We start from the raw sequence: 24872 nt of genomic DNA, 5'->3' as shown, positions 1-24872 counted from the left end.
CATGCCCACGGGTGCTCCGGGGCCCAGAGAAGCTTCCTCATGTGTCATGTGCTCCAACTTACTTTATTTATTTATTTATTTATTTATTTATTTATTTATTTATTTATTTATGTTTTTGGTCACGCCCGGCAATGCTCAGTGGTTACTCCTGGCTCTGCACTCAGGAATGACTCCTAGCAGTGCTTGGGGGACCCTATGGGATGCCAGGAATCGAACCCGGGTCGGGTGCATGTAAGGCAAATGCCCTACTCACTGTGCTGTCGCTCCAGCCCCGCTCCAGTTTTCTGAGCTGGGTCTCCGGTTTGTATGGGTGGTTGGCTTTAAAGAGCAACCCAGTCTCAGGGGCTGGAGAGATAGTACAGTAGGTCGGGCACTTGCCTTGCACGCAGCTGACCCGGGTTTGAAATCTGGCACTCCGTAAGGTTCCCCGAGCACCACCAGGAGTGACTCCTGAGTGCAGAACCAGAGCCAGGAGTAACCCCTGAGCACCCCCAGGTGTGGCCTAACAGCCAAACCAAGAGAGCAGCAATACAGTCTCACATCTTAAAACACCACTGAACAGCATTCAAGATTTAATTATTAATTATTTAGATACTCTAGATTTGTATCACAAAATTAAGAGGTATCATTACTTTATATTTAATTAAATATTAACTACCAATTAATATGATGTTGTTAGAGTCTTAAATTTTATTTCTATTAATTAAATATTAAAGTATTAAATAAGTCATGCTAATTCCTCAGAGATGGGAAGCATAAAGTTGCCAAAAGACTCAGTTGTGATTTGTTTCAGAACTCAGAAGTTAGCTCAAGGTTGTTCTCAAACTATTACTCTATGCATGAACAAGTTAACAATTTCTCCCCTAAATTAGTTTGTGGTAAAAATGTAAACAGTGTGGTAAATACATAATATAAGTAATATAGAATATGTGGTAAAATATAGAAGAAATTCTATTATTAGAACAACAGCAGGTACTATTGAGGACTTATAGTAAGTGCTGGGCATTGCCAGGTGTGACCCAAAAAGAAAAACAAAATTACACACTTATTACTATATAATCAGAATTTCCCCTCTATCCTGCATTTATACAAACAATAATCTATTATTTAGCAAAAAAAAAATTTAAAAAAACCAAAAAAGACCTTTAGGACAATAAGAGAATGAACAATTTCGTTTCAGTTCTGTTCTGTATCGACGTCTGTAGAAGCTGCTGAGTCCAGGGAGAAGCTTAGACAAGCCTGAGGGACTGGGGAGCTGGTACAGCAGCAGCACACGAGCCTAGCACCACGGCTGGCCCTGGTTTGACCACCAGCACCATATACGGTCTCCTTCATACGGCTTGGTGATCCACTCACACCCCGGGGTGTGGACCCCCAAAGCAAATAAACTAGTACTTTTTGTTGTTTGGGGGCCATACCCTGCTATGTCCCAGCTGGAGTGATAGCACAGCAGGTAGGGCTTTTACCTTGCACTCAGCTGACCCAGGTTCTGATTCCTCCGTGCCCCTCGGAGAGCCCGGCAAGCTATCGAGAAAGTATCCCTGCCCACACGGCAGAGCCTGGCAAGCTCCCTGTGGTGTATTCGATATGCCAAAAACAGTAACAACAAGTCTCACCATGGAGATGTTACTGGTGCCCGCTCGAGCAAATCGACGAACAGCAGTGCTATGACAGTGCTACAGTGCAACCCAGCTATATTCAGGGCTTCCTCCTGGCTCTGTACTCCGGGATCACTCTTGGCAGGTCTTGGGAGACTTTATGGGATGCAGGGAACCCAAGTTGCCCGCACGAGAGAGCCTGGCCCACTGGCACTATCTGTCCGGCCCCCCAAAAATAAGTCTGCAAAAGAAGCCACAGGGAATGAGGACGTAGTTCAGCATATTCTTTGCGTGTTCAAAGCTCTGAGTTCAATCCCCAGTACCAGAGAAAAAAAGAATAACCGGGGTGTTGGGGGGAGAGTGTTTAGTAAAATTACACTATAATCATACGTGTCAAGCCCACATAAGGCCTTTTCCATTTCTGATTCTTCCCAAGAGTTTCATGCCCCGTCTCCCCACTGCCGACAGCCAAGGAAGCCTCCTGACGGCTCCGGGGGTGGATTCTGAGATCAGACAGACTGCTGGGGTTGAGTCCACGGCCCTCACTTGTCACGCAGTGCTGCGTCTCCAACTTGTCATCCGTCAAAAAATAGAAAACACTTAGCTCTAGGTGCGCACGGCAAGGTGAAAGGAACGGGTGTTGCCAGCCTTGGGACCAGTGTCTGACACGAGCGTACGGGGCAGCTGGGCTTTATTTACTTATTATTTATCTACTGTGAAGGGTGGGCTGGAGCGATAGCATAGCGGTAGGGCGTTCGCCTTTCATGCAGCCAGCGGCCAACTCGTGTTTGATTCTTCCGCCCCTCTCGGAGAGCCCGGCAAGCTACCGAGAGTATTGTGCCTGCACGGCAGAGCCTAGCAAGCTCCCTGTGGCATATTTGATATGCCAAAAACAGTAACAATAAGTCTCACAATGAGAGATGTTACTGGTGCCCGCTCGAACAAATCGATGAGCAACGGGATGACAGTGATAGTGACAGAGACTGTGAAGGGGAGAAAACCTCAGCCCATATCTGTCTTGCCCATCTGCGCACTGAAATAACATTCTAAATTAAACAAGGAGGAACTTCCATCTCGGGATCACCGACTTTGCCCAGTCGGAAGAGGTGCCACTGCTGAAAAAAAAAATCTTCTGTGGAATCGAGTTATAGTGGCGATCTCAAGCTCTGATTCACATCTCAGCCACGTCTGGCCTTCTGTATAAGTGGTGAGAAGGGGCCTTGAAAGGAACACGATGTGACCTTAGTCTAGACTACTCCTGGTGCAAAGTCAACCTGCTGAACCAAGGGTGAGAGACGCCATCCCTGATATCAAGAGAGATGGGGCCTACAGAATCCTCTGTCCCCCTATTTCAAAGGCCCTAGGTAGATAAGGAGACAGGCTATGCTTCCCTGACACGCATGGACCAGACGCATGAACTAAGAGGAAATTTTGGAGTAATGAACATCATGAACACCAAGACAAGAAGCTATAACCAGGGCCGGAGTGATAGTACAGCAGGAAAGTCATTTGCTTTGCATGCAGCTGACCTGGGTTCAATCCCCCGCATCCCATATGGTCCCCCAATCACTGCCAGGAGTAATTCCTGAGTGCAGAGCCAGGAGTAACCCCTGAGCATCTCTGGGTGTGACCAAAAAAGGAATAAAAAAACTATATATATATATGTATGTAGTTTTAAATAAAATGAAAAAAGAATCATGTATGTGTACCAGTAACATCTCCATTGTGAGACATTACAATAATGGGCTGGAGAGATAGCACAGTAGGTAGGGCGTTTGCCTTGTACGCGGCCGACCTGGGTTCGATTCCTCCATTCCTCTCAGAGAGCCCAGCAAGCTACGAGAGTATCCTGCCCACATGGCAGAGCCTGGCAAGCTCCCCGTGGCGTATTCAATATGCCAAAAAACAGTAACAACAAGTCTCACCATGGAGACGTTACTGGTGCCCGCTCGAGTAAATCAATGAACAACGGGACGACATGCTACAGTGCTACAGTGCATACATCTATTTCGTGTTGGTACTGGCTGACATCCTGGCAGGGAGCAGCTGCCAAACGAAGCTCCGATCTTCCAGAAGTGATGCCTCCCTGTAGGCAGAAGCACCGTCTCTAAGGCCCTGGGCGTGACCAAGAGTCCTCCTGATCGGAAAACAAACCAAAGGGAAAAACACACAGAGAAAAAGACGGGCCAGCCCCGAGCTCAGAGAACACTGGGAACAATCTCCTCCCGCTTCTCCTTTCTCGGCCCTGCCCCAATTCGTTCCTGTTTGCCAGGGGCGCCCCTGGGTGCCGCCTCCCCTCGGGAGAGAGGTAATCAGCTTCCTCCCGCCTGCTGGACTTGGCCGGCGCAGGCACGGCCCGCTCCTGTTGCTGTAATTAGACTCTGAACTCACAGACTTGGGAACTGCACACGTTGCCGTGTTTGGACTAAATGAAACCACACCAGGGTGCTCCTCGGGAAACGGCCCGGAATGCACAAGGGTCCACCAGTCTAGCCAACAGCCCCAAACAGTCTGTTCCACAGAGGGCGTGAGATGTAGGCAAAAACACGTGGTGGTCCAGGCCCTCCTGCCCTCTCTCCGGGGACGGGAAACTCTGGCCTGAATTTGGGAATTACAGCGTGTCCTAAAGCGCAGACTCTTTAGGGCCAGACGGGGGGCTCAGCAGGCTGGACTCCCTGCTCTGCATGCGGGAGACCCAGGTTTATTCCTGGAACCACCTGATCCCCCAAGAGACCTACGAGTGAACCTGGGGGAGAGAGCCAGGAGCAGCTCCTGAGCACGGCCAAGGCGGCCCCAAAACCAAAAAGAAAGAAGAAAGCAAATCCATCTTCTTGGAAGAAGCTACTGGTATTTGCCCCTCTTTATATATTTATTTTTAATTTTAATTTTATTTATTTATTTGGAGTCCACGCCAGGCTGTTATCACTTGGGGTGAGAGCCCTCCCCAGCCCTAGGGACCCAGCCAAGTCAGCCGACCTCCACTACCCAACCACCACCATGCTCCAGGCCACTTTCCGGACACACTATAAAGACACTTCCTACCCATTTTCCATAATTACCGCACCATATTTCATGCAGTTCAGACAGTAGGCAACAAATCATAGAGAGTAATATATATATAATATTACTCATATATACATATATGCATGCCTCTTGGAGAGCCCGGCAAGCTACCAAGAGTATCCCGCCCGCACAGGCAGAGCCTGGCAAGCTACCCATGGCATATTTGATATGCTAAAAACAGTAACATAGGCCTCATTCCCCTGAAAGAGCCTCCAATCATTGGGAAAGACAAGTAAAGAGAGACTGCTAAAATCTCAGGGCTGGAATAGAGACGTTACTGGTGCCCGCTCGAGTAAAATGACGAACAACGGGATGACAGTGATCTAGTGATTTATTTGGACTGGAGTGATAGCACAGCAGGTAGGGCGTTTGCCCTGCACATGGCTGACCCGGGTTTGATTCCTCTGTCCCTCTCGGAGAGCCCGGCAAGCTACTGAGAGTATCCTACCCGCACGACAGAGCCTGGCAAGCTCCCCGTGGTGTATTCAACATGCCAAAAACAGTAACAACAAGTCTCACGATGGAGACGTTACTGGTGCCCGCTCGAGCAAATCGCTGAACAATGGTAGGACAGTGCTAGAGTGCTATTTATTTACTTATTATTTTTATTATTTTTAGTGGATCACTGAGAGGTACAGTTACAGACTTTCAAGCTTTCATGTTTACGTTTCAGTCATACAATGATCGAGTGCCCATCCCTCCACCAGTGCCCATTCTCCACCACCAATGGTCCCAGTATCCCTCCCACCACCCCCATCCCATCCCCCCACTCCCGCCTCTGTGGAGGGCGCAGTCCCTTTTACTCTCTCTCTCTTTTTGGGTGTTGTGGTTAGCAGGTGTCTGCCCCTCTTTAATTTCTTCCCCAAATGCCAAAACACTGAGGAGCTCAGAAGCCCAGAAGCTCTTCAGATAGGAACTAGCGTGCTAAAGAAGGACTCTCAAAAATCCTTCAAATCGAAGGAGAGAAAAGCTGGCCACAGGGGACTGACCCCCACCCTCTGGGCCTGGTGTGTTCAAAAGCTTCCGGCGGGCAGCGGGCAGCAGTGGGCATCTGATGCCCTCCTCAAGCCCCAGACCCCTGACCTGCGGTACTTTTATGAAAGTGTCTTTGAAAATGACTAAAATCTCAGGTTCCCTTCTTCCCTGGCCACTTATTCTTTTTTTTTTTTTTTTTTTTGCTTTTTGGGTCACACCCGGCGAAGCACAGGGGTTACTCCTGGCTGTGCACTCAGGAATCACCCCTGGTGGTGCTCAGGGGATCATATGGGATACTGGGAGTCGAACCCGGGTCGCCCGCATGCAAGGCAAACGCCCTCCCCGCTGTGCTATCGCTCCAGCCCCCCACCCCCAGCCACTTATTCTATGACCCAGATAAATCACCAGAGGCCCAGGAATGCTGAGTGACCGGCACAGGGCCAGAGAGCTGGACTTTATTTCATCCCTGCAGGACTAAACCATCAGCCTTCTGTGTGGGGAACCAGCCTTTCCTCCTGGGACCCCCTCCTTCCCTCTCCCCTATACCATTTCTCCACATCCTTCGCACTGTGACCCTCCTTGGCCTCGTTTCCTTCCTGTGGTCCCTGTCCTACGGATTAGCCTCCTGCTCTCATGACCCGGCCCCTGTTTACACGACTGTTACCTGTGACCTTCCTTAGAATATCCTGGGGCCCCCTAGAGAACCACAGGACCCTCCCATGGTTAAGAGATGCTGCTCTAGCAATGGAAAACAAATTACCAAATGCTTTCTTTTCAGCAGATCGACTTTAGGGGGGAGAAACTCCAAATCAATAATAGTGAATTTTTTTTTATTGAAATATTGAATGTAATCAAAGTAAAGTGAAATTTACCAGTTACACATGCGGGGTGGGGGGCTGGGGAGGTGGGGGGAAGGGGGGAGGTATATTATGATTCTTGGTGGTGGAATATGTGCACTGGTGAAGGGACGGGTGTTTGAGCATTGTATAACTGAGACTTAAACCTGAAAGCTTTGTAACTTTCCACATGGTGAACTAATAAAAGAAAGAAAAAAAAAGAGATGCTGCTCTAAAGAAAACGTGTTACCCCAAGGACAGTAGATACAAGGGCCAGGGGGATTGCCCCATGGTTGGAAGCCTGCTTCATGAGCAGAAGGGAGAAGGCAGATGGAATAAAGAAGGGATCACTAAGAAAATGATGGCTGGAGGAATCAGTTGGGATGGGAGATGCATGCCGAAAGTAGATAATGGACCAAACATGATGACCTCTCAGTGTCTGTGTTGCAAGCCATAATGCCCAAAAGTAGAGAAAGAGTATGGGGAATATTGTCTGCCATGGAGGCAGGGGGAGGGTGGGAAAGGGGGGGATACCCGGGATATTGGTGGTGGGGAATGTGCACTGGTGGAGGGATGGGTATTTGATCATTGTGAGATTGTAATCCAAACATGAAAGCTTGTAACTACCTCACGGTGATTCAATAAAATTAAAAAAAAATTTTTAAAAAACCAAAAAACATGTTACATCTTTATCTCACTGTACCACCATGGAGATCTTTGGCAGCTGGTGGGGTGGGGAAAGTCCAGATAAATCCATCATACACTGAAGATGCTGAACTGAAATGCACAGCGTTCAGGGGACAGAGAGATAGAACGGTGGATAAGGCACGTGCCTTGCATGCAGCTGACCCAGGTTCCATCCCAGGCACCCCCTACAGCCCTCCCCCACCACCCCAGCACCGTCAGGAGTGATTCCTGAGTGCAGAGCTAGGAGTGACCCCTGAGCATTACCAGGTGTGGCTCAAACATAACAAAGCCAGAAGAAGAATGCACTGTGTTCACCTCATTTCATGGTGCTCAGAACACTTCCAGGAGCCATCAGTGGGGCAAAAAATCACCAAACACAAAGCCTGTGTCATCAGACTTGAATGTCGCATGCCATTTAGTGAAGACTGTGCTGAAGGTGAAAAACAATCCGTTTCGTGTCGCTGTTCTGCGGCTAGCGGCTTGGCGGACCAGAACTCTGGCTCTCTGCCATCAGGAGGGATCACAGCCCCCCTCAAAGACCAAAGGGGAAAGATCAAAGCTCCAGCTTCTAAATTTGGCTTCCATGCTATTTGTGGAGCTGTTCAGTTTAGTACCATCTGTGGGTTTAGTTAAGAAAAAAAAAATATCCTGATGTTTGAATATTTCATACCGGGAAATACAATGATCCAATGATATCGCTTTCTTGTATTTTTCACACTAAAATGCTACTGTGCTCTGCTAGACTTTTATTTGTATCTGGAGTTTTCTGACTTATTCCGAACACTGGTTCTTCTGCTCCTGACATTTTATTTTACAGGAAGAATTTCAAAGGTGTGCGTTTTTTTTTTAAAAAATAAGGTTTTACATTTTGTGATAGTATTAATGGTAATACTTTTTTTTTCTTTTTGGGTCACACCCAATGATGCTCACAGGTTACTCCTGGCTCATGCACTCAGGAATTACTCCTGGCGGTGCTCAGGGGACCATATGGGATGCCGGGGATCGAACTTGGGTCGGCCGCGTGCAAGGCAAACACCCTACCCACTGTGCTATCGCTCCGGCCCCAATGGTAATACTTTAATGATAGTAATTATAGTAATAGTAATCGCTGTATCACTGTATCACTGTCATCCTGTAGCTCATCGATTTGCTTGAGTGGGCACCAGTCATGTCTCTATTGTGAGACTTGTTGTTACTGATTTTGGCATACCGAATACACCACAGGGAGCTTGCCAGGCTCTGCAGTGCGGATGGGATACTCTCGGTAGCTTGCCAGGCTCTCTGAGAGGGACGGAGGAATCAGAACCCGGGTCGGCCTTGTGCAAGACAAACACCCTCCCTGCAGTATTATTAATGCAATGTTACTGCACACCACCCAATTCCGGAGTGCCAACATTCCTGTGACACTGTCTCCAGGTTCCTTCTCATTTCCAGCTGAACTCTGGCCTAACAATTGAGTCTAAAACTGAATCTCAGGGCTCCTTTTCAATCTCTCAAGGCATTGTCTGGTCCCTCCCTTTCCTTCTTAAGAGTCCACCTGTGGGTGAGATGATGCACCCACAGTTCTTCTTCTTTTCACTCACTTCACCGAGCACAATCGACTCTAGTTTTGTCCAAGCTGCAGCAAAATGTAAGATTTCCCCTCTTAGAACTGAGTCGTATTCCTCTGTCTACATAAAACACAGCTTCTTTATCCATCCTTCTATTATCCATCCTTCTATTCTAAATTGTTGGGCACCCGGGCTATTTTCAGATCTCGACTATTGTAAATATGGACACAATGAACACAGGTGTAAACTTATCTTTTTGAACTAATATTTTTTTTTGTTAATGGAATGGATGTCAAGGTGTGGGTTATATGGAATTAAATTTTCTGAGAAGTCTCTACAGTGTTTTCCATATAACTGATGTTTTCTTTTCTTTTTCTTTTTTTGGGGTGAGGGGTCATACCCAGTGATGCACAGGGGTTATTCCTGGTGCATGCATTCAGGAATTACTCCTGGCGGTGCTCAGAGGATCATATGGGATGCTGGGGATCAAACCCAGGTTGGCTGTGTGCAAGGCGAACGTCCTACCCACTGTGCTATCGCTCCAGCCCCACTCATGTTTCTTTCTTCTAAGTAAGGTGCTGCTGTCAAACACAGCAAGTGGTATTCCTTCAGTGAAATGCTCATGGACCAAGGAGAGGCAGTACATAGCTCTATGTTGTTTTACCCACCCTCCCAAAATATTTTAATGTATATTTTAAACAGAAGAATTTCATAGACTCTGTGCCTAGAACATCACTGGTACGGACAGTCAAAAAAAAAAAATCCAACCTCTAATTCTCACTATGCACTGAAGTTAATTCAAAGGTGACTGACAACCATGAAAGTAAGTTAGAATCATAATATACACAGAGGGAAACATAGGTATAACTCTCCAGGACATGAGCCTCAAAGGTGTCTTCAAAGGTTTGACTCCATTGGCAAAGGAAATGAAAACAGAAATGAACAAATGAGACTACATCAAACTAAAAGGTTTCTTATGTGACAAAGAAACTTGGGCAAAAATAACAAGATACTGACTGAGAGAAAATATTTGTACATCACACATTTAATAAAGGTCTAATATCCAAGATATATAAAGCATTCACAAAGCTCAACAAAAACAAAAATCAATAATCCCATCAAAAACGAGGAGCTACTTTAAAAAATTTTTTTAACTGTTTTTTTTTTCAATTTTATTGAATCACCGTGAGATAGTTACAAGTGTTCATGTTGGGTTATAATCACACAATGATCAAACACCAATCCCTTTACCAGTGCACATTCCTCACAGCCAATATCCCGGGTATACCCCCCACTTTCCCACCCTCCCCCTGCCTCCATGACAGACAATATTCCCCAGACTCTTTCTCTACTTTTGGGCATTATGGCTTGCAACACAGACACTGAGAGGTCATCATGTTGGGTCCATTATCTACTTTCAGCATGCATCTCCCATCCCAACTGATTCCTCCAGCCATCATTTTCTCAGTGATCCCTTCTCTATTCCATCTGCCTTCTCACCTCTGCTCATGAAGCAGGCTTCCAGCCATAGGGCAATCCCCCTGGCCCTTGTATCTACTGCCCTTGGGTGTCAGCCTCATGTGATGTTATTCTATACTCCACAAATGAGTGCAGTCCCTCTATGTCTGTCCCTCTCTTTCTGACTCATTTCACTTAGCATGATACCCTCCATGTCCATCCACTTACAAGCAAATTCCATAACCTCATCTCTCCTAATAGCTGCACAGTATTCCATTGTGTAGATGTACCAAAGTTTCTTTAACCAGTCATCTGTTCTCGGGCATTTGAGTTGTTTCCAGATTTTGGCTATTGTGAACAGTGCTGCAGTGAACATATAGTTATAGGTGTCATTTCTACTGTGCCTTTTTTCATCCTTGGGATATATTCCCAGAAGTGGTATTGCAGGGGTCATACAGAAGCTCAATTTTTAGTCTTTGAAGGACTGTGAGGACTTACTTCTTGAAATAAGAGCTAAGGATAGCAGTAGACATGTGCAAACATGCTCATCATCACTTATTATTAAGAAAATGCAAATCAAAATGACAGTTAGATCACTATCACATTATCATTCCCACACCAGTGAGAACGGCATGCAACAGAAAGACTGGAACAACCAGTGTTGGAGGGGTTGCAGTGAAAAACGAAACTGTCATTAACTGCAGGTGGGAATGCTGTCTGGTACAGCCTCTATGGTTAATCACACGAAAACTTGTTGAAAAAAAAAATCAAATTCCCGTGTGATGCAACAACCACCACTTAATGGCATCTATCCTGATAGCACAAAAAAATTACCTCAAAAAGTTATCACTGTATCACTGACATCCCATTGTTCACCAATTTCCTTGAGTGGGCACCACTAATGTCTCCATTTGTCCCAGCCCTGAGATTTTAGCAGCCTCTCCTTACTCATTTTTCCCAATGATTGGAGGCTTCTTTCAGGGCCAGGGGAATGAGACCTGTTATTGTTACTGTTTTTGGCATATTGAATATGCCACAGGGAGCTTGCCAGGCTCTTCCATGCGGGCAGGATACTCTAGGTAGCTTGCCAGGCTCTTTGAGAGGCACATAGCATATTTATATATATATATATATATATATATATATATATATATATATTCCCCTTTATGGTGATGTGTCAGTGAACAGGAATATGTTCACTCATGCATGAGGCTCGGCCCGAGTATGTGGAAAGTGGCCTGCAGCGTGGTGGGGATGGGGTAGTGGAGGTCGGCTGCTGGGGCTGGATCCCTTGGGGAGGGGAGGACTCTCACCCGCCCCCTCTGGAGGACCCCTGGTTCGGAGTCTGGTGGCATGGTTATGGGGGCCTCACTTTATGCAGCTGTGAGTTCTGGAGGGTGGCCAATTAGAAGATTATCTGGCGCCGGCAGGAGGTGGCTGATGGGTATGACACCTGGGTGGCCGGAGACTGGGGGAAGCAGGCAGAGGATCTCTGCTCCCGGGTCCCGTTGAGCCCAGAGTCCAAGGTCACAAAGTTCCGCATTCCCTGGGTTCCGTGGGACTCTGCTCGTGCGTGAGGCTCAGCCTCATGCATGACAGGGAGGATAATCAAAAAGATATACGCCACACTCAGGACAGGGAGACAACCCAAATGTCCACAATGGATGAATCTACACAGAACCTGCGGCGTCTATACAGAATGGATTATCATGCGGATTGAAGGAAAGATGGAACCTTGCAGTTTGCTACAACTAGGAGGAAACAGGACGGTATCATGGTGAGTGGGATGAGAGACAGGGAGGGGAACAAGAACAGAACAAGGGAACAGACAGTATCAAATGATGGCAAACGCCTGGCTTTATACGACAAAACTGAGATCACCAAGCAAGAAGGGGCAAGTGGGTGGGGATGGAAGAAGGATCTAGAAGTGACACCAGCACAGCGGTGGTGGGTCTTGGGGTCTTGGGTAGTGGTGAAGGTGTGGTGACTCTGCACACGAAAACCGCCAGCATGAATATTACTGCAACTATTAGGACTGGAGTGATAACACAGCAGGTAGGGCGTTTGTTTGCCTTGTACACGACCGATCAGGGTCCGATTCCTCCATCTCTCTCAGAGAGCCCGACAAGCTACTGAGAGTATCTCAACCACACGACAGAGCCTGGCAAGCTCCCCGTGGCGTACTCGATATGCCAAAACAGTAACAACAAGTCTCACAATGGAGACGTTACTGCTTGAGCAAATCGATGAACAATGGGATGACGGTGCTGCAGTGGTACAGTGCAATGGTCTTCTACGTTTAAAAAAATGTCACAGCTCTTGTCTAACCACCCAAATAGGAAGGCTGAGAGAAATGAAGTGGCCGTGACATAAGCATATAAAATTGATGAATGGACAAAATAACCAGTGGACAGGGGAGCTACCTCCAAGGGCTGGAGCATATTCCTGGCAAGCCTGAGATCCTGTGCTGGCACCTGGTACTCATGGCCTCCCCCACACCATGGTGTTTAACCCTGGTGCCCTCAGCCACCACTGCTGAGGCCTCCTGAAGGAAAAAAGAACACTTTAGAGGACAGGGATATGACTCAAAGCGTGAGGTCCGAGAAGCAAACAGAAGGAGGGGAGTTTGGGGCTGGAGCGACAGCACAGCGGTAGGGCATTTGCCTTGCACACGGCGACCTGGGTTCGAATCCCAGCATCCCATATGGTCCCCCGAGCACCACCAGGAGTAATTACTGAGTGCATGACCCAGGAGGAACCCCTGAGCATCGCCAGGTATGACCCAAAAAGCTAAAGAAAGGAGAAGAAAAGAAAAGAAGGGAAAAGAAAAGAAAAGGAAAGAAAAGAAAAGGAAAGGAAAGAAAAGAAGAGAAAAGAAAAGAAGAGAAAAGAAAAGAAAAGAAAAGAAAAGAAAAGAAAAGAAAAGAAAAGAAAAGAAAAGAAAAGAAGAGAAAAGAAAAGAAGGAAAGCTGTGGGGATGGGAGAGAAAATACAATGGAGCAGGGTGAATTTGACTCAGGGTTTATCTCTGGCCCCAGGAGTTGATCTCTGAGCCCACAGGAGTGATCTCTGAGTAAAAAGCTAGGACTAAACCCTGAGCATAGCCAGCTGTGGCTCAAAATACAAAAAATAAATCACTGTATCACTGTATCACTGTCATCCCATTGCTCATCGATTTGCCTGAGCAGGCACCAGTAACTCTCCATGGTGAGACTTGTTGTTACTGTTTTTGGCATATCGGATACGCCACGGGGAGCTTGCCAGGCTCTGCCGTGCAGGCGGGATACTCTCGGTGGCTTGCCGGGGTCTCTGAGAGGGACGGAGGAATCAGAACCCAGGTCAGCCGCGTGCAAGGCAAACGCCCTACCGCTGTGCTATCGCTCCAGCCCACAAAAAATAAATAAATAAAAATAAAAAGTGAAGCTGTCCCTGGAGAGAGACAATACTGGGGGGCTTAGGGCTCATCCCTGTCATGCACCCAACCTTAGTTGGGCCCTTGGCACTACTTGGCCCCCACTGTCGCCCTGGTGACACGTGCCCCTGGCAGGGGCCCACGGCCCTGCAACCTGGAGCTGTCTCGCTGCCCCGCTAGCCCCGGGGGTGAGCCTCGCTGGGAGACCCCCGCCCCTCCGGACAGGAGGAGGTGGAATTGCCGAGACTAAGGCGGAAACGAACAGCCAGGATGCATCTGCTCTGCCTCTGCTGTTTCTGGAACAAGGTGCTGAGGAGGCCCGAGAGGAGCCAGGGAGGAGGGCCCAGCTAAAGTGCTCACGCGCTGGTGTCACGGAGCCAGTCTCCCGGCCACCACCAACTAAGCAACGAGGAAAAGTGCCGCTGCCACGGGCCTTGGGCCAGATGTCAGCACTGCCGTCTTTTCAAAGAAGTCACCTTGTATCTCCGGGCGGGGAGACGCTTCTGGGAAAGGGCCACCGGCCCGTCACTGCCCTCCACAGACGTGACTGCCACGGTCGCAGACTCTGAGCCTCGTCTGCAGAAACTCAGTCTCAACAGTTCCCTGCCAAGGAGGGGTGTGCCAGAAACAGGCTGGTCTGCAATTTTATATTTATAGGGAATAAACACAGAACATTCAGTTGGCACTCTGCACAGACAATGACAGAAGGACTGACTTTAAGACAGTAATATCCTTTTTCATTTTCTTTTGGGTCACACCCGGCGATGCACAGGGGTTCCTCCTGGCTCATGCACTCAGGAATTACTCCTAGCGGTGCTTGGGGGACCATATGGGATGCTGGGAATCGAACCCGGGTCAGCCTCATGCAAGGCAAACGCCCTATCCGCTGTCTCTCTAGCCCAAGACAGAAATATCTTGATAGGTATCTTGTGATACCAAGTAGTTACTAATTAAGGTAGTGAATATATATATGTGTGTGTGTGTATATATATATGTGTGTGTGTGTGTATATATATATATATATATATATATATATATATATATATTGCTTTTTGGGTCACAACCAGTGATGCACAGGGGTTACTCTTGGCTCATGCACTCAGGAATTACTCCTGGTGGTGCTCGGGGGAACCATATCGGATGCTGGGAATCGAACCCGGGTCGGCTGCATGCAAGGCAAATGCCCTCCCTGCTGTGCTATCACTCCAGCCCCAAGACAGTGAATTTTTCCGTGGAGTATTAGATCTCACACTTTCAGCCTTTTCTTAAAATATATGGTCATTAGCTACTATTATTATTATTCTTACAAACACTTGGTCATTACTACTATTATTAATCCCAACAGAGAAGAACAAAACCAAGGTTCAAAGAATAACCCCAAACTAAATCATTTACTAATGGCCACTCTGAGTAATCTTATTCCCAAGCATGTACACTTACCCACGTTTTAAAATTTTTGACCATTTTTCTTTTATTTATTCATTTTTTAGTTAAAAAACTGATTTACAAAGTCATCGATAGTTGAGCCTTAGGCACATAGTATTTCAATACCAAACCACAACTAGTGTCAACTTCCCTCCACCACGTGTCCCCATATATTCCTTCCCCACCCAAACCCCAACCTACCCTGGCCAGTGAACTTGACTTACAAAGTCTCCGTGGTTGTGCTTAGATCTCATGCTTTCAGTTTCGGTGAGTCTGTGTTTTGCATATGTGGCTGCACCACTTACCCATGTTACCAGTTAACTGAAGCTCTGAGGCCTGTTACTTCCTGTTCTTTCTTCCCCAGTGGACTTCTTTGCTTCTCTCGCTTTACTCCTCTCTAAACACAGGCGCCAAGGATGAGCTAGGCACCCCTCTTTTACCACCGTCCATTTCCTCATCCAGCATTCTATTTGTTATTGTTGTTCCCAGCAAGCTACTGAGAGTATCCCGCCTGCACGGCAGAGCCTGGCAAGCTCCCCGTGGCGTATTCGATATGCCAAAAACAGTAACAAGTCTCACCATGGAGACGTTACTGGTGCCTGCTCCAGCAAATCGATGAACAACAGGATGACAGTGCTACAGTGCGACAGTGCCAGCTGACTCCTTGAGAGAGAGAATTCAATGCTCCTTTCAGCCTTGAAAACTATTGGTGAGCAGCCACCGAGATTCGACCTGGGTGGCCATGCTTTTGCACGGCCGCTTTGCAACTGAACGACCAAGATCCAGAGGCCAGCTACACGACTTCTGGTCCCAGCAAGTGCTTGCAGCCATGTCTCTAGACTGTGAACTAAGCCTTTGCCCCATGCTGCCCCAGGAAGGGAAATAATGCAATTTCCAACATAAATCTCCCTGGACTTAATTACTAAAATACAGAAATCCTAAACTGTGCGGCCGGTTCACATCTCTTCATTCTCCTCAGTGGAAAACTAACTATCAAATGCTTCCTTGTCAGTAGGGCCGTATTTTTGGGGGATAAACTCCAACAACAATAGTGAGTTTTGTGTTGAAATATGGAATGTAATCAAGGTAAAGAGAAAATGAAGTGAAATTTATCAGTTATGCAGGAGGGGGTGGGGGGGTGGGGGGTGGGAGGTATACTGGGGTTTTTTGGTGGTGGAATATGGGCACTGGTGAAGGGATGGGTGTTTGAGCATTGTATAACTGAGACATAAGCCTGAGAACTTTGTAACTTTCCACATAATGATTCAATAAAATAAATTAAAAAAAAAAAGAAAACTACTGGTGAGCAATTTTCTTTTCATTTTGGTGGGGCACCTCCAGCAATGATCAGAGACCCAGAAACCATCCACAGCTAAACCTGCAGGTCCCTCAATGAGTGCCGCTTAGGTCCAGGTGACCATCAGGGTCAGTGCTGATGAGTCAAGGGCCAGCAGGGTTCCACCCAGTTGTGCTGGGGCTGAGCATGTGATTTTCAGATCCAACCAGGGGGCTTCCACCTGCCACACATATGCTCTCGTCCTTTGGGCTCCTTCTCTGACCCAAGTGAAAGGATTTTCTAACTTGAAACTGGACAGAGATTAAGAAATAAAGCAACTCCTAACCCTTGGGACACATGAATGAAACATTTTATGCTAGAATGTGAGGAAATTTCTAGATCTTTCATAATCCTATAAAAACTACATACAAAGGTAGACCCAAGAATATACAGTACCTCCCCAAAACTTTTTTAAAAAATAATTAAAAAAAGAATATATAGTCACGGGGGCTGGAGCGATAGCAGAGCGTTTGTTTGCCTTGCACTTGGCCGAGCCAGGTTCGATTCCCAGCATCCCATAGGGTCCCCTGAGCACCGCCAGGAGTGATTCCTGAGTGCAGAGCCAGGAGTAACCCCTGTGCATCACTGGGTGTGACCCAAAAAGAAAAAATAAGATAAAATAAAATAAAATAAAATAAAGTAAAATAAAATGTCACAAGCTCATGAGATAGTACAGAAGTTAAGGCCCTGAATCCAAAGGCAGCTGGTCCTGGTTCTTCCCCAGTACCATGTGTGGTCCCCTGAGCATCACCAGGAATGGACCCTGAGTACAGAATCATGCGTAGCCCTCATCAAAACTGACTGTGGCCCAAACACTGCCTCCCCACTCCCCGTCAATAGTCACGTTTCGGTCATCCTATTTTAGTGTCTCATTTCTATAGAACCAACAATCTATGTCAATTATTCCCCTGCCCATTTCTTTTCTTTTTCTTTTTTTTTCTTTTTTTGGGTCACACCTGGCAATGCACAGGGGTTACTCCTGCTCTGCACTCAGGAGTGACTCCTGGCAGTGCTCAGGGGACCATATGGGATGCTGGGGATTGAACCCAGGTCGGCCGCGTGCAAGGCAAATGCCCTACCTGCTATGCTATTGTTCCAGCCCCTCCCTGCCCTTTTCTGATTGTTTCTTCAGAACTTTCTGCGGATATCACTTTTTTTTTCCCCCTACAGTGACTGAAACGAGGAGCAATGCTTTGTGGTTTGTTATATGACATCTGGTTTACAGACCCACCCATGGGATGCCAAGGCCTGCAGGCCAATGGAAACAAATATTAATTTGGAAGCTTGCTAGTGTTACACTTGGCCCCAGTGGGACAATTCTAATAAACAGCATAAGAAGAAAGGGGCAAAGTCATACACAGCAAGACGATAAGCCAAAGCCTTGAGTTAGTTCCACTTCTCATGAGTTTCAGAAACTATGACCCTCATAAGAACCCTCGAGAGGCTTTTTTGCAAAGCACCCAAGGGACCAGGGAGGTGGCTCAAAAGGCTGGAGCAAACACTTGGCATGTGAGAAGCCCGGTTTTATCCCTGCTACCACATGATCTCCAAGCACCCACAGGAGAGAGCCCTAAACATTGAGTCAGGAGTAGCCTCTGAGCATTGCTGGGTATAGCCCCCAGCCTGAACAGTAATATTTAATAAACCCACAATATTATATATACATTCATCATTGCAACTAAGCCTATCTGTACTGTAGGAATTTTGTTTTTGCTTTGATTTTTGTTTGCTTCTTCGGTCACACCCGACAATGCACAGGGGTCACTCCTGGCTCTGCACTCAGGAATTCCTCCTGGCGGTGCTTGGGGGACCATATGGGATGCTGGGAATCGAACCCGGGTTAGCTGCGTGCAAGGCAAACGCCCTACCTGCTGTGCTATCATAGCTCCAGCCCGTCCTGTAGGAATTTTTAAGTGTTAAGAAAACTCCAGATTACAGAGCTGAGAGCCATACTCACATTTTTCCATGTATAAAGACTCATTTTATTTTGATAAATCTTTGTTCTTATAATTTTTGTTATTATTAATTACCTTTGTAAAATCTGGTATGGGATTGCTTGCTTGGTTATTACATGATTTGATAGCCCATAGTAAAAGGTGGTGGCTGATTTGGTGCAAAAAAAAAAAAAAGAAAACTCCAGCTCTTCATACACGTGTCACTATCTACTATGAGTAGTGACACTATGAAGACAGCCCTGCAGCCCACCCACTGTGGGGACTCTGCTCTCCTCTCCTCCACCGTGGGCCTAGGAGGGCAGTGTCCTAGGCCTTCCCATCCTGAGAACCAGAGGGGACCCAGGGGCTTACCGAGTTCTCCTTCAGTTGCAGGCCCTCTCCGTTGGGAAGCGAGGACCGTCTCTTAGAAGAGTTTCTGTTCGGGGTTGAGGTGATGCCCCCTGCCTTCTTCTTCACAGTGAGCACCTCACAGCTGGCTTGGTCTTCATTGTGTGTACTCTTCCCGGCATTGATCACCCTGCAGACGAAGCAGGAGAGCCCGTCAGTGAGTGGCTGATTTCAGGGAGCGTGGGGCTGAGCATCAAGCATCTACCAAGACGAACGAAGGTGCAACTTACTGCAAAGAACCTCTTGGTCTTAGTATTTCATGATTCTAGGTAGACATTTTTATTGGGGCTGGAGAGATAGCACAGTAGGTAAGGCATGTGAACCAAGGTTCAATCCCCAGCATCCCGTATGATTCTCTGCCACCGGGAGTGATCCCTGAGTGCAGCCAGGAATAACTCCTGAGCATTGCTAGCTGTGGCCCCAAAACAACGATAATTTTCCATTAATTAATTTAATGTATATTTAAAAAAGAGTCTCCTGCCCCCATGCCTGGCTGTCTTCATCAGGGCACCTCGGAGGTGGGGGAGCGGGTTGAGTTTCCCTCCCCACCCCGAGCAGAGCCCCTGCAGCCAAAGACCTCTGGAACCCAGCCACAGCCATGCTCAAGGCCCCTTTTCTACACGTTACGACGAGTCTCATGCATGAAGAAACCGGCAGAGGAACTCAGGTGTGTGGGGCCCAGGGCTGAAATCTCAAAGCCTGCTCAGATCAAGACTAGGCCTCCTCCACCCAGATCCCCCATTTTTCAGTAGCTTGGCAGCCACACTCACAAATTCCCCTGGCGCTGTGTAATCCCATCAAGGGCCAAGATCCATAGACTATAAAACAAAGCTCCCGGAAGCAAGCACAGCATTTGAAGACGCGCGACCTCTTACAGTTCAATTCTCCTTCTCAGAGAACCCACCAAGCTACCGAGAGGATCCTGCCTGCACAGCAGAGCCTGGCTCCCGCCATGGGGAGCTTACCAGACTCTGTCGTGTGGGTAAGATCCTCTCGGTAGCTTGCTGGGCTCTCTGAGAGGGACGGAGGAATCGAACCGGGGTTGGCCGTGTGCAAGGCAAACGCCCTACCCGCTGTGCTATCGCTCCAGTCCAGTTTTCACTGCAGTTTTCATTCTTTCAAAGGACCAAATTCTTGTTTCATTGACTTTTTCTAATGTTTCTGATTTCTATGCCAATCAAGATACTTGTTCTCTAGTTTTTATTTTTTTCTTCCTTCTGCTTTTGAAATTCTCTTGTTGTTCCTTTTATAGATATGTAAGACATGTGTTTAAGCTACTGATTTGAGTCTTTTCTTCTTTCCTAATGTTGACCTGTGCTGCTATGCATTTCCCCCTGAGGATAGCTCTTACCACACTTCCATATATTACAGTAGTTTCTTTCTTCATTCTCTTAAATTTCAAGGAATCTCTTTACTTCTTTGATTTCCTCTTTGATCCAGAAGTTATTTTATTCAGCAGCATTTTCTTCAACTTTCAGGTGTTCAAGTGTTTTTTCCACCAATTAAAAAAATGTTTAATTTTTGCCTTCAGGGCATTATGATCAGACTAGCTGCTTGGTATGATTTCTAAATTCATAAATCTGTGTATGCTTGAGCTATGTCCTAATATGTGATCTATCCTGGGAAATGTTCCGTGTGCACTAGACAAGAGTGGGCATCTGGTGTTTTGAGGGTAGAGTGCCCTGTCCATTCATTAATCCCAGTTCTTCTGGTTCCTCATTTATGATTCTTGCATTGCTCTGTCTAGTTGATTTGTTTATGGCAAAGGTGAAGTGCTAAAGTCTCCCATATTATTGTGTTTCTAGCAATGTGTTCCTTTATATCTGTGAGCAGGGGTTTTATTAACTCCTTTGCTCCTAAAATTGGAGCATATATGTTGATAGGATGTAGTACTTCTTGGTCTACGGTTCCCTTAACCAATAAGCAGTATCTTTTAGATTGAATGATATATCAACCTAAAATGATATATCAAACAACTGATATATCCATGGCTGTCCCAGAGAGTTTTTTGACCAACCATTAGCTTATAAGATTTTTTCCCATCCTTTCACTCTGAGCCTCTATTTATTCTGTGAATTTGAGTTTCGAGGTAAGTAGTGAATAGATGGATTTTGATTCCTGATCCACCCAGACACTCTATGCCTTTTGATGGAAGAGTTGAGTTCATGGACATTCAGGCAAACTATTGTTCATCATTTTTCTGTGCTTAGTTTGGTTATTATTGCTTTAGATGTCTTATTTTCATGGGAGATCTTTTAGTATTCATTGCAGGACTGGATTAGATATAGTAAATGTCTTGATTTCCTGCTTGCCTAAGAATAATTTTATCCTCCCTCAAATATGAATGATAGACATGTAGGATAGAAGAACCTATGTGGAAACTCATTTTAATTTTTATTTATTTATTTATTTCTGGGTTGGGGGGGCCACACCCAGGGGTGCTTAGGACTTACTTCTGGCTCTGTGCTGAGAGATCACTTGGGGAAGTGCTCGGGGACCATATGAGATGTCAGAGATCAAACCCAGGACAGCCACGTGCAAGGCAAGTTCTCTACTTTCTGTACTATCTCTCCAGCCCTGAAGTAATTTTTTAAAACTCAACAGCAAGGACTGAGGGTGTGCTTAGAGAACCTGCATTGCACAGGTGAGTCCCTGGTTCAGTCCTCACACCACACACAAAATCTATATTTTCTAAAATAGAATGATCTGAGCACATACCAAAACATTTAAATTCATTCCAGCTTTGAACGTGTCTGATAAATAAGATCAACTCCACCATTCCGTTTGAGTCAAAATGCATGAGCCAATCAATCTTTGGGCAGTCTAATGAAGACAGATGGGCTGGCTCACAAAATTCTGTTGAATTTCTCCAAGGCATAAAGCATAAAACCGCCATTCATCTTGTCAAAGGGAATTTGTAGCACACTGCAGAATTCAAGGGAACAAGGCACCATATTTCACTACTGTCAAACCCTCTTTTACTCTACACAGAGAAGTGAATGGCTTGAAGTTTCACTCTTTTAAAATTATCTTTAATAAGGCAGCCCAGATAGAGAAGGGTAAAGTAAAATGTGATTGGAGATCCCGAGCGGGAAGGGAGATACATGTTGAAAGTAGACTAGAGACTGAACATGATGGCTACTCAATATTCCTATTGCAAACCACAACACCCAAAAGGAGAGAGAGAACAAAATGGAATGCTCTGCCACAGAGGTGGGGTGGGGTGGGGGGGATGGGATTGAGGGGTGGGAGAGATACTGGGTTCACTGGTGGTGGAGAATGGACACTGGTGGAGGGATGGGCTCTCGAACATTGTGAGGGAAACACAAGCACGAAAATGTGTAAATCTGTAACTGTACCCTCACGGTGACTCACTAATTAAAAAAATTAATATTTCCTCTTTTCTGGCATATAATAAGCATTGCATTGTGTTATGAGGTTACATGGCTACAGGCTGCTCTAGCTTGAACACATGGTTATCTAATGATTTCATAGAATGCCACAGTGATCTTCTGTAATATACTTAAAATGTTTGAAGTATAGGAGTGCTTCTGACCGACAAACACACTACATTGTTTACTTACCTTTTTTTTTATAATCAGGTAATTGAATAGTAAGTTCTGAAGTTACAGCTCTATTTTCTTATTACATAATTAAACAAGACCTACATTTGCCATTGGTTTTGATTTTTTCCCCAAACTTCAACAGTGTCACAGCAGTTGACAGAAAAAGTGTAGAGGGTATAGAACTTGATAATAAGGGAAGATGAGTTTTTGTTTATTTTTGGATTATTTCTTTATTTTTTTGCTTTTGTTTTGTTTTGTTTTGTTTTGGTCTCCCAAAAGGTGCTCAGAAGCTGCTCTTGGAGATTCCCAGCCAAGTGGGTCAGGGACTCCCAGGGGAACAGTGTTTGGCAGGGGCTCTCAGGTTATACCTGGCTCTGTTTGAGGGCCTCTGAAGTTCACAGTGGTGTTCAGGAGGCCACATGGCACTGGGGATTAACCCAGCTTGGATGCAGGCAAGGCCCATACTCTAACCACTGAACTATCTCCCTGACCCCAAGGTGTTTTTTTTTTTTTTTAATTCTTTTATTGATTCACCATGTGGAAAGTTACAAAGCTTTCGGGTTTAAGTCTCAGTTATACAATGCTCAAACACCCATCCCTTCACCAGCGCACATATTCCACCACCCAAAGGTGCTGTTTTTAAAGGCAAGAGGAAAAAGAATTCCACTCCGAATGGGGTGCACACCCCACTGTCAGTCTTGTACACTGTCACCATAGCTGAGTTACGATATTTTTATTGGCTATTGATTAAAATCATTGAAAATTCTTTTAAAACCTTGGGCCCGATGAGCAATCATTGCAGATAAGGCTCTGGTCTTGCACAGGGCCAACCCTGGTTCCATCCCTGGCACCACATCCGGTCTTCTGAGAACCTCCAGGAGTGACCCCTGGGCGAGCTCTGATCAAGCCCTCAGCGGAGTCGGGCGTGGACACAAAAACAAAATAGCAGCAACAACAGAAACTTATTTTGAAATACCCACTCAGAGTAAATTGGGGGAAAAATAGCATAGTTTCACCTGCTCCATCACCCATTTTCCAACCCCAAACAGTAACAACTGACAGACTGCCAGCCTGTCTGCAGTCTGTCAGTTGCAGGCCTGAGATTTCTTCATTCTGTTTTAGAACAAAAAATTCTAAATGTTGGGGCGGGAGCGATAGCACAGCGGGGAGGGCGTTTGCCTTGCACACGGCCAACCCGGGTTCAATTCCCAGCATCCCATATGGTCCCCCAAGCACCTCCAGGAGTAATTCCTGAGTGCATGAGCCAGGAGTAACCCCTATGCATTACCAGGTGTTACCCCAAAAGCAAAAAATTAAAAATTCTAAATTTTACTTACAAGTTCCTAACACAAAATTCAGCATAACTAATACCTTACTTTAAAAAAGTTATGTTCAGTGTTAAAACTGTGACCACAACCTCCATATAATTCTTGCTTAAAAACATCCGTGTTTAGAAAACACTCTAGCTTACCACATAGCCCCTTTAGTTCCTTGCCTTTTATTTCATAACATACGAAACTTAAACATGGATTGGCTATACATGAGTCTCAAATTTCTTGGCAACTTAGCAGCAAAAGCTGAACTGAAACTCAGTCTCCTGACAGTTAATTCTGTCTTTTCCTTTCGACACATAGCTTTCTGTTGCACTGCCAAATATGTAAAAGGACACAAGGGCCACAGTTCTCCGTGTACCTTAAGCTGTTAATAAGGTCTTTTAAAATCCAAAATGAATAAAGTACAGAAGTAAACACAAGCGCGCGCACACACACACACACACACAGAGATCTCTGCAAGCCAAAGCATGTGCTCACAAGCTAATAGGACACAGAGCTAATGAAGGTATGAATACTGCAAAGCTTAAGGATGAATGGAGCGATAGCACAGCGGGTAGGGCATTTGCCTTGCACGCGGCTGACCTGAGTTCGATTCCCAGTATCCCATATGGTCCCCCAAGCACTGCCAGGGGTAATTCCTGAGTGCAGAGCCAGGAGTAACCCCTGTGCATCGCTGGTTGTGTCCCAAAAAGCAAAAAATAAATAAGTAAATAAATAAAAAGACGAGTGTTTCAAGGACTCACTTGCCGAGCTTTGGCATTTGGTAGAGGTATTAACACTGATTTTGAATTTATAGTTTTAATGGTATTAGCATCTTGAAAAACTTGCAAACATTAAAAATTCATTCCCAGAGGTCCCTGAATGATGGCGTAGTGACTTAAAGCACTTGTCCAGCCAGCACAAGCCTATGTGTTCAGACCCCAGTTCTGCCCACATGTACCGAGGCTATCCTGAGGGGTCCCCAGTGGAGTAGATCCTGACCTCCACAAGTTCCCCAGTGATGGAATAAAGTCCCATTCAGCTGTTACAAGTGAACAAATGCAAGCTAGTTTTTATAAAGGGGGCAGACTGGCATTGCAAAAACATCTATAGTTTCTCTTTAACTGACCAGTAGCATTTGACTGGAAGGAGAACCGTTCGGAAATATTAGTATTTAGTTTACTATTTGCCATTACTTATATACATTTTAAGAAAAAAAAATCATCACAGTCTTTTCTCGAATTTAAAATTTCTGTATAAATCAATAGTTTTTGCATCTAAAGTCCACTTGTGTTTATTTTTATACGTGAA

The 24872-nt window shown here is 45.9% G+C and overlaps 1 protein-coding gene across 1 annotated transcript in view; it reads right to left on the bottom strand.

Annotated features, from left to right (window-relative positions):
- PPM1H (protein phosphatase, Mg2+/Mn2+ dependent 1H) overlaps positions 1-24872 on the bottom strand; it is a 331573-nt gene that overhangs the window by 192451 nt on the left and 114250 nt on the right. The window contains exon 2 of the mRNA XM_055127374.1: positions 18647-18812. Coding sequence (XP_054983349.1) covers positions 18647-18812 — 166 coding nt within the window. The remainder of the gene's footprint in view (positions 1-18646; positions 18813-24872) is intronic.

The sequence above is a fragment of the Sorex araneus genome, chromosome 2, assembly GCF_027595985.1.
Source record: "Sorex araneus isolate mSorAra2 chromosome 2, mSorAra2.pri, whole genome shotgun sequence".
NCBI classification, from domain to species: domain Eukaryota; kingdom Metazoa; phylum Chordata; class Mammalia; order Eulipotyphla; family Soricidae; genus Sorex; species Sorex araneus.
Note: the sequence above shows the minus strand (reverse complement) of the source record. Positions and strands in the feature narration are given on the sequence as shown.